This window comes from Sphaeramia orbicularis, chromosome 18, assembly GCF_902148855.1.
Source record: "Sphaeramia orbicularis chromosome 18, fSphaOr1.1, whole genome shotgun sequence".
NCBI classification, from domain to species: domain Eukaryota; kingdom Metazoa; phylum Chordata; class Actinopteri; order Kurtiformes; family Apogonidae; genus Sphaeramia; species Sphaeramia orbicularis.
Window position 1 is genome coordinate 12,919,536 of NC_043974.1, and position 11,140 is coordinate 12,930,675.

Below are 11,140 nucleotides of genomic sequence, written 5' to 3' on the forward strand. Positions count from 1 at the left end.
ACATTGAAATTAAACATTACAAGCAATCTTAAATAAATACGTTTTTAAAAGGGATTTAAAGGTGTTGAGGTCGGAGCAGTGTCGGATGGAAGGTGGGAGAGAGTTCCAGAGGGTTGGGGCAGCAGTGGATGCTTGGTTTTTGATGGTGGGGTGAGGAGGTGAGCAGAGGAGGATGGGAGGGTGAGGGAGGGGGCATGGGGCTGAAGTAGGTCGATGAGGTAGGGGGGGGGGCCTGGTGATGGAGGGCTTTGTGGGTGAGGAGGAGGATCTTGAATGTTATTCTGTGTTTGACAAGGGAGCAAGTGGAGGTGTTGAAGGACAGGGGGGATGTGATCATGAGAAATAAGCATGTCTACGATCAGTGGCGGCTGCTCATCTCTCAGACAGGGGAAGCTCATTGTTGGCTTACATAAAAAAAAAAGGTCAAATTTTTGAAACATAAATTCGGCCCTCTGTTCCTTTTTAAGAAAATGGTCAGTGGCCTTATTGTACCAAGTAGGCGTCTTTTCCAGGGACTTGTTAGTTAGTTCACTCCAACCTAGTCAACAGTTTGATTGATTTAACTATCTACAAAACGATATTAAACTCGAACAAGAAATAATTAAATTATGTAACGGAAACAAGAAAACGTTGAAATTATGTTAAATTGAAACAAGGAAGTCCAATGAGTGTGTTTTATTTACAGTGCAAGAAATGAACGAGTAATTTCGTAGTGGTTTCTCTCTTGATTTCACAGCAGAATGTGCGACGGTATTAAACTGAACTGTGTCAGTGAAGGAGGAGATCTCAAAACAGCTGTCAATCAAACGGGATTCAGCCTTTCAACCGATTCTCCAATCAGCACGTGGAAGCACAGCGTCCAGCCCAGCCGAGCTCCACCCACCGCTCCATTCACCCCCAGAGACACTGAGCGTCCGGGGGCGGGACAACATCGTGGCATTTATCCAATTACCGTCCAGTTTTGAAGCAATGAAAAAAACTGTTCCACTCAGTCCCATTGAAGCCCAGAGACACCCGGGGTCTACGGACAAATGCACTGAGCAGAGATCGAATGAGAAAACAGCGCAACGGGAATGTATGAGAAGTGAACAACATCAAGTCTATTGATTTGTGATAAAGCTGATTCTGAACGAACTCGTCTGTGAGATGAATGTGTTCTAACACATTTGTAGTCAATGAAATGTCAACACAACCGAACATATTTAACCATTTAATTTTCGTAAGTTTAGGGGAAGCCGGGCTTCCCTTGCAGTCTGTGAGAAATCACCTCTGATTTGGGGTTGCTTCAGTTGGTCAGGTCTAGGTTCAGCAACATTATGTCCATAATATAATGGAAGTTAATTAAATGTAGGATTTTTCAGATGTTTTTTCTGGCTTTATTTTGTCCATTACGGCAGAATGAGTGTAAAGTTTCATTTTCAGTGCATAAATTGTGCTGCAGCAAAACCATAAAGACAGATTGTTGTGTAATACATAAAAAAGTCATTTGAATGCTTCATTTAAAGTCACCTCTTCAGCAATAAAGTCTCTTCATATCACAGTGAATCACAACGCTAAATTTACATTATACTGGAAAACTACGGTGGCTGACGAGGGCCAAACACATTGCAACGGCCCAATGCATCTCATTTAGCAAAGACAGCTGCAATTACAGAAACGATGCAAATTCACAAACTCAAACACAATTTTTTTTCATTTGCACCACGTTTCTCTTTTTGTACCTTGTGTTTTGCAGACTTGTGTTTGAGTTTGTGAATTTGCATCGTTTCTGTACTAGCCAAGGTTCTAATAGTTTTGGATTTTTCATTCTAGTTTAATTTTTCTTAGTTTTGACTTTTTTTCTCTCTAATTCAATTAGTTTTAATTCGTTTTTAGAGCAGGTTTTACAGTTTTTATTAGTTTTTTTTTTTTTTTTTTTCTAAATGCTTAGTTTTTGTTTATTTCTATTTTTATTTTTATTTATTTATTTTTTTTTTTAATACCTTTTCTCTTCCTCACTGTCATATTTAAATAAATCCCAGACAGGACTCTGCTGCTTTCTCCCAACTTTAGTCTCCATGTTTCCAGGTAGAGTGGGGACCAGAAGACGACTAAACCACAAGTGACCACAAGTGATGGCCTGTTAAATATCGTAAGGTGCTGCTAGCTAAAATTGCTTGAACGAAATAAATCAATTTCGTATCAATCCGACATTGACAACAATGAAAACGAAGGGAATTTTATGCATAACTTTTATCCGTTTTAGTTAGTTTTGTAAACACACAATACAGTTTCAGTTAGTTATGGTTTTTTTCTTTCAATCATAGTTTTTATTTATTTCAGTTAACGAAAATGTTTTTACAATTCTAGTTTTCGTCATTTCTTTAGTTTTCATTAACGATAATAACGTTGCTACTCGCAGCTGTTAACTGAGACGCATTGGCCTGTTACAATGTGTTTGGCCCTTGTCAGCCACCGTAGAAAACATTACATTTTATTTTTACATGTAAAACCTTGCGGTGCTCTTCACAGTGAGTCATGATCCTCTTTGTCCAACCGTTATGATGATGCAGTGAGTAGAAATCTCTGTAGAGACAGAAAAGGCAGACTCAAACATAGCTCAACAGTGCTTTACATTTACTTTATCTGCGTTTTTCCATGACTTTGCCGAACCTGAAGGAAGTGGAGGCTGTCCTCAACATGCGAAAGCTGCTCCAGCTCGTCGTTTCTCATCTGCAGTTCAGAAATGTCCTCCTCCAGCTCCTTGATTAGTTCTTTATGATGACTCTGTGTCTCCTTTTGGTCGTCATGGCTGAGGTTCATGGACAATCTGAGTTTTTCAATTTTACTCAATTTCTCTTGAAGCGTTTGCTGTAGTTTCATTCTTTTACGTTTAAGTTTAACCTATATATATATATAAAAAAAAAGTGGCATTAATACAATTTTATAACAGTTTATCTAATGTATGGAGAAAGACAGTTGATATTTTTATATAGCAGAGGTTACTGGTTGATGTACCTCCCACTCCCCTTTTCCTGATATCATTTTTACCTCCGCCAAGGAGGTTATGTTTTCATCGGGGTTTGTCTGTTTGTCTGTTAGCAAGGTAACTCAAAAAGTTATGGATGAATTTTTATGAAATTTTCAGGAAATGTTAATACTATATCTTGTTTTAAGAATTATTACATTTTATTTTAAGCGTTCATACATCTGTACACATGCTTATTTCTAGATTTAATTTAGATCTTAATTCAAGAATCTTGTCGAGCAAAACTATCTTACTGCATGGACAGATAATTACCTCCGCCAAGGAGGTTATGTTTTTGCCAGGGTTTGTTTGTCTGTTTGTTTGTCTGTCCGTTAGTGTGCAACATAACTCAAAAAGTTATGGACAGATTTGGATGAAATTTTCAGGGTTTGTTGGAAATGGGGTAAGGAAGAAATGATTAAATTTTGGTGGTGATCGGGGGTGGGGGGGCCCACGGGGGGGCCCATTTCCAACAAACCCTGAAAATTTCATCAAAATCTGTCCATAACTTTTTGAGTTATGTTGCACACTAACGGACAGACAAACAGACAGACAAACAAACAAACAAACAAACAAACAAACAAACCCTGGCAAAAACATAACCTCCTTGGCGTGGGGGGGGCCCACAGGGGGGGCCACTGATCAGCCTTGGCGGAGGTCTGCGCTCTCCGAGTGCTTCTAGTTTCACATGTTTTGAGCCCTTTTTTCCTCAGATTTTGTGTTTTTATCTTGTTTTCAGACACCTCTTTTTTGCAATGTGCTTTTTATTTTGTAATAATTTCCATAGATTTATTTATTCATTTGCTTTTGTAATAAATTAGTTAAATTGTTAACAGACTTTAAGGCAGTGGTTCCCAACCTTTTTGGCTCATGACCTCATTTCAGACATTTTTTTGGGGGAAAAAATCAAAATTTTTTTGATCATGTAATATTTTTCTATACTATGTTGCAAATAAACGTTAATTTAAGACATTTAGTCTATATAATGTATATTATTATGGACGGAGGCAGAAAAGCCAGGTGTAGATTACTGCACAAAGTGAGAATTTGATTTTCCTTGGTCAGGATATGAGCAGTCAGTCCAGCTTGGATTTACAAGGCTGACAATTAATACTGAACAAACAAGAACTCAAACTATGAATTATGAAAGAGCTGCAGCATCTGAAACTGACCACAATGAACATTTGAATAAACAGAACCACAGTGCTTCAGTTTCAGCTTCACAGTTTGTCCTGTCTGTTACGGATTGGGATTGTCTCTGTCAAGTCAACATATATTTTTTCTTAGTATTTTTTTTTTTTTTTTTTTTTTTAGCGATTTATAGAAATTCCAGGTGACCCCACATGGGGTCCCGACCCCAAGGTTGAAAAACACTGCTTTAACCCTCTGGTGTCCCGTCCAGCAAGGCCCTTACTAAGCACCAAGTGGGCCTTTTTGGCACACTTGTGGATTAATGTCAAAAAATTTTTCATACAGTTTGTTTTTAATTCTTTTACACTTTTTTCTATTTCATCAACTTGAGCTGTAAATAAAAATACCAAATACTCAATAATTGTCACATTTTTTAACCCTTTAAATGCCATGTTTGTAATGTAAACAAACCAATTTTTTGGATGCAAAAAAACAAAAAAAATTTTTTTTCAATATACTACATAAAAAGTGGATCACATATTATTTGATTTTTGCATCCTGGCATATGTCAATGATTAACTCCAACACTGGTTAATTTCAATTACTGTTTTTGGCGCTAGGTCAAATGTTCAAAAATACTAGCATCTGTCACCAAGTGTGCGTAAAATACACACCTATAAATCAAACTATTAAATATTATATATTGAGTTATTTTTCTGCTTTAATCTGATTTTATTTATGTAAATCAAGGTCAGCCCTAATCATACATATCAAATGGAAGAAATAGTGCGTTTTAGGCACACTTGGGAGACAGTCTGGTAATTTTCTTTTGTTTACAATGTGCAAATTTTAGTTGGTGGCCAGAATCTTTAAAATCATGCAAAAATGAACAACTTTTGAATTCTAACCTTATTTAAATTGTGAAAAATAATATGAAGTTTTTTAAAACGAAGTGCAAAGTGTGCCTAAAAGGCGCACCTGGATACCGGAGGGTTAAGCACGCCCTGTGTAATGATGAAGTTTACACACGATGTAAGTTTATGAGTCAAACTTTTGAAACTGTATAGTAAGAACTGTGACAATGTTGTGCATTTTATTTGACTTTACCTTCTTCTTTGCAGCTTCCTTAGTGATGGAAATAATGCGATGGCCCCTGTGGTCAGTCTGTGCACACATGACACAGACACATGTTTGATCACTGCTGCAGAACCTGCCCAACTGCCTCCCATGCAGTCTGCACACAGAGTCCTCCAGGTTCTTATCCACACTGATCAGAAGGTGGCGCCCAAGTTCTTCACTCTGGTAATGTGGCTGCAGATGTGAGTCGCAGTAAGAGGCCAGACACTTCAGGCAAGACTTTACCGCTCTACGCTGTGCCGAGCAAAAATCACAAGTAACCTCTCCGGCTCTTAAAGGTGCACTTGCTCGCTCAGTGTGCAGTGTTTGGTCTGTTTTGAGTTGGGGCCAAGTAGGGAAGAAGGTTTTGCACAGGGGGCACTGACAGGCTCCATGGATCCTGAAGTATTCTCCGATACAGCTCAGGCAGAAACAGTGGCCGCATGGGAGGGAAGCTGGGTTGGTGAATTCATCCAAACAGATGCAGCATTTAGGAACATCTGCCATGTGTTTTTGTGTATGCATACACAATAAACATTAACTCCTGACTGATTTGGTGTGGTTTTAGTGTGTACACAGTATATCTGTAGAGGAAAAGAACATTAGCACAAGCACACATTCTATACAGAATACTATGGAATATATACTTGATTATATATAATACTTTGAACTGTATTCTTTTACTTTTTTTCCTCCAGGTACAGTTTTACCAGAATGATTGGGGTGATTTTCTCAGGGGATTTGCATTTCTCTTTGCAACCAAATCTTCCTTTTCACTCTTTTTCACTCATTTTCAAGTTCTGGTCAATGACGGGCTGGAGTTCTGCAGGTTTTGGGTGTTTGATTAAAGGTGGGGTATGCAATGTTTTCCTGGAGCATTTTTTTTATTATATTGCTTAAAATCCCCTTCATACCCATTACAACCAATTTATTAAATGCTCTAACAAAAAAAAAAAAAAAAAAAAAAAAAAAATGTAGTCACCTGTGGAATGGACAGGACTAAAAAAAACATACATAGCCCAGTGGTTCCCAACCTTTTTTGTCTCGTGACTCCATTTTAACATCACAAATTACTGACGACCCCAGACATTCAAAACGAAGACTTTTTTTTGTTTGTTTTTGCTTAAATTAATTTGTTTTTGATCATGTAATAGTTTGCTATACTATGTTGCAAATAAATGTTAATTTTAGACAATAATTAGTCTATATAATGTATATTATTATGGACGAAGGCAGAAAAGCCAGGTGTAGATTACTGCACAAAGGGAGAATTTGATTTTCCTTGTGGTCAGGATATGTACAGTCAGTCCAGTTTGGATTTACAAGGCTGACAATTAATACTGAACAAACAAGAACCCAAACTATGAATTATGAAAGAGCTGCAGCATCTGAAACTGACCACAATGAACATTTGACAAATAAAGAGAACCACAGTGCTTCAGTTTCAGCTTCAGTTTGACATGTCTGTTATGGATTGGGATTGTCTCTCAACTCACCATATATTTTTAAGTATACCAGAAGATTTTATTTTTTTATATTTTTATCAGTTAGTAGAAATTTCAGACGACCCCATTTGAATTCCAGGTGACCCCACGCCAGGTTGAAAAACACTGATATAGCCTAAATGTCCTCTAAAATGGATGTTTATTTGCAACATAGTATAGCAAACTACTACATGATCAAAAACAAATTAATTTTAGCAAAAATAAAAGTCTCCATTTTGAATGTCTGGGGTCGCCACAAATTTGTGATGTTAAAATGAGGTCACGAGGCAAAAAAGGTTGGGTTGGGAACCACTGCCCTACTGTGTCCTTCCACGTGTAATATCCATTGTACTATTTAGAAAACACTAAAAATGTTGGATCAATTATTGCAGCTAATATTTGTGATGAAGACTTTACATGGTCTTCTCTTTACCTGAAACAACGTTCATTCAACACATTTTTTGCTGATGTTTCATTCCGGTTGTGTGTAAATTAGATACATTTATCTCAATGAGTGCTTTTAAAGGGCTTTAGCTAAAACATGTTTTTATTACCTCCGCCAGCAGGTATTGTGATCACTTTGCTTTGTGTTTGTTTGTTTGTTAGTAACTTTACGGGAAAACTATTCCAACCATCTTTACCAAACTGTACCCACAGATAGGCCTAGGCCCTGGGACCAACCCATTACATTTTGGGCCAAGTAGGCCAGAGTTCAAGGTCACAGCAAGGTCACAAAATCTACAATTTTCCTCTCTTTCATCATTGAGCAATTTTCGAAAAATCATAAAAAATTCAAAACGACTCTGATTAGCCTCCAATTTGATCCACCCGTAGCTTATAACAATATCTTGTATCTGGCACAAAATTGTCCACATCCACTGTGGAATGTGGACTCTGTGGACATTTACATTTAACATTGAAAATCCCATTTACCACACATTTTTCATTATAATTCAACAAATATTGATTGGAATTGAATATAATTTGACATACACTTGACTGGTACCAAGCTTCAACTTTTTCTGCTGTATGGAACAACCTGGAAACTGTTTAATTTAAACAGAAATAGTCGATCCACACATGCACACCGTTCGGGGTGCTTGGCGGAGGTTTGCGTTCTCTGAACACTTGTTCCATCTCTGTTCTCTTCCATCCTCCCTACAGCTGGCACTCACCAGGCTGTTCCACTAAATAAGACATCCTTCTCAGCCCTTTAACCCCCGAGACATTATTCCAGGTAAGGGTCAAAACACAGTAATGTCCCATCAGAGAGTGAACCATTCCACCATTTATTTTAATATAAAGTAGCTCCTTGTTTTGGATAATCCCTTATGGTCCAACTAAAGCACAAATGAATATAAAAGTAAAAATGTGGATCATTTAGTAACACTAATCTGTCAAATTGTCTCTAAAATGTCCCGTCAGAGAGATTCTGAATACTGTGTTTTGACCCGCTGTGAATTGTCGTCTGTTTCAGTGTCATTAAAGCTGCTGTGAGTATGTTTTTGTGTTCCTTTTCTTCAGTGGTTTTGTTTTACTGTATGTTTTAGGGTCAAAACAGGTGGAATAACAGAAAAGACAAAGAGAGGAATTGAAGTTTGACAGGTTTTTACTAAATAAGACACTCAGAATGAACATCAATAAGAGATTTAGGATGTTGAACATGAACTGTGAACTGGAACAAACTGAACAACAAGTACTTTTTGTTTTGGGCTCTTTTTTTTCTAAAACCAGGTGTTTTTTGGGACCTAGTTGAACTCCAAAAAGCAGTTACATAATCAAAACTCAGTAAATACACAGTAAAACAAATAAAGGAAAATCACCACAAAAATGCAAACAACAGGAAAAACAACAAATGACAAGGAAAATGGTGTAAAAAAAAAAAAAAAAAAAAAAAAAAAATCCATCTCACTCACTGCTCTGTGTTTTTCCCCCATTACACAAGTGGCAGGGGGTGCACTGAGCATGCTCAGATGTCTATGGAAAAAACAAGGTCTATTCTATCAGCACGTTTCGAAATTTTTCCTATTGCGCAAACAGTTGAATTTTTCTGAATTTTAAAAATAAATCATATAATCAGAACGCTCACCACAGACACGTCAGGGGTTAAAGGATTAATATCTGTTTTTAATAACTATTTCTGGAAAATTACAGCTAAAATAATAGAATATTCTGATGTTTTAATAAAAATGTCTTATACAGTATTATGTTCACTGTAAAAAAATATCTGTAATTTAACAGAATTGTCACTGTTTATTTTACAGATTTTTCCTGTATTTTCAAGATACAGGAAAATATTAATAAAATGACAAAAATAGACTGTGATTTTACATGTCAAATGTAAAATAACATGAAAAAACTATAGCTGTGAATAACCATAAAATTTCCATTTTTTAAAATTTTTTTTTTTTTTTTCACAGAAAAATACAGTTAAAATACATTTGCAAATGTATCGTAATTTCACAAATATTTATTTTCTATTTCTGAGATTAAACTGTTAATTTAAAATTTAATCCTGAAAAAAAAAAAAATTAAAACTACATAAAATTAACCGTAAAAGAAGTATTTGTTCTGTAAGTTTAACAAGACTTGATTTGTTAATTGACAAATATCTTGTGTAATTACAGGAGGTTTCACAACAAAAATGTTGAAAAAATGTATTTTTGTGAATGTATAACATGTATAAGCACTGATAAACTGTCCAAATACAGTTTTTATCAGTGGATTGGACAATGTAGTCTCATTGAAAATTATTTAGATATATATTTATAAGTAATTTGATTGTTTTAATACATGAAAATATTCTTTATTAAACATTAAAAGTAAAAAAAATAAATACAAAATCTCATGTAAAGTTAGGGCAAAAAACTGTATTTAATTATGGAAAATTACAGTATTTTTATGAGATGGTTATTTTTTATTATTTAACAGTATTTTTTCGTCACCCCTGCTGCTGGAATAATACCGTTTTTAATTTTTTTTTTTTTTTACGGTGTTCCTCCTCTGGCGTCCATAATCCTTTTACAACTGAGTTTGACTGACATTCGACCTATAGAGCTCTACACTGTATATGGTATTCTTTAATAAAATATGATAAGAACGCTATGTCGTAATGATCTCCCAGCCAATAAGATCCAAATGCTGTCTGTTATCATGATCAAACATTAATTCAAGGCAAACCAGTAACTGCTGCATGTGTCGGCAAACATTCAAATATATTGTATAATCAGGTTTTGGGTTTCAGTGTTAAAATGTCAAAATATGATCAGTTTTACAGAAGGCAAAAGTGAAACGAATCATCACTTATAGGAAACATAAACACTGAAGAACGACATGAAACATCTGACGCTTAAATCTGAAAAGTTCCCGCCATAACTGAACAAACATAAACATTTTAACGGTTAAAGTTTCTTTCCAGTTTATCCCTTAGAAGACATTTACATACCTTTACTGTGTGAGTGCTTGTCTATGTTTCCTGAGGCTCTGACAGAACTGACGCTCTTATCAGCTGATTTTCTCTGAACAGGTACAGACACACCTCTTTACGGCTGCTGGGAAAAACACCGTTGGACTCATTTCTGGGACTTGACGCAAACACGCCTAATAAAGCTGTTATGCTTTACTTATATGAACAAATGTGAACCGAGGAGTGTTTGTTTTTTTTGGTCTTTTTTTCCCCCCCTCTGCTTTCTTTTCCCTGCACATACAGTATGTGTGTGTGTGTATGAGTAGAGAAAAAATATGTATAAGACAAGAATTGTACGATATGTATGAGACTGAACTGTATGTCAAGGAATTTGTTCTAAAAAAAAAACAAACAAACAAAATAAACAATGCAAAACCAAGCACAAATTTTCATTTTTAGTATTTATGCAATGCATGTACATGTAAAGTTCATAGAAGGAATATGAAATTAATACAACTTGTTTATGAAAGCAAAGCAAAATCATATAACATACAGTAAGAAATTAGACTAACCCCTGATCAGAAAAGGATAACCTTATCAAAAATCCACTGTACAGGAAAGTATTGAAGTGGTTGTGGTTTATTACCCCAAGGGGAGGCAAGGGCTGTTGTTTTTGGTTCAGTTTGTTTGTTGTTAACACTCTAGCAAGGGGGTAGTTTTTCAAAATGTACAGGGTGGGGAAGCAAAATTCACAATATTTTGAGGCAGGGATTGAAAGACAGTGTATGACCAGTTAGTTTATTGAGAGTCATGAGAATTTAAATCTTCAAATCATATTTTACTGCATTTGTAACGGTCTTGTTGTCTACCTCAAGTTCAGTTGCCATTTTTCTCATGGATTTGGTTGGATCCTTTAGGATTTTGGATTTGAGAGCTTTAATAAAAGCTTTGGTACGTTTTTTTGTTGCTTCCTCCACTTCCAGACTTTCTCGTAAT

The 11,140-nt window shown here is 35.9% G+C and overlaps 1 protein-coding gene across 1 annotated transcript; it reads right to left on the minus strand.

Annotated features, from left to right (window-relative positions):
- Positions 1-2,382: 2,382 nt before the first annotated feature.
- LOC115438561 (E3 ubiquitin-protein ligase TRIM47-like) lies at positions 2,383-10,907 on the minus strand. Its single transcript, XM_030162250.1, has 4 exons — positions 10,184-10,907; positions 5,246-5,838; positions 2,653-2,883; positions 2,383-2,565 (listed from the first exon to the last, which is right to left on the minus strand). Exons 2-4 carry the CDS (start codon positions 5,777-5,779, stop codon positions 2,539-2,541), a joined length of 792 nt encoding a protein of 263 aa, XP_030018110.1. The 5' UTR covers positions 5,780-5,838; positions 10,184-10,907; the 3' UTR covers positions 2,383-2,538.
- Positions 10,908-11,140: the final 233 nt, after the last annotated feature.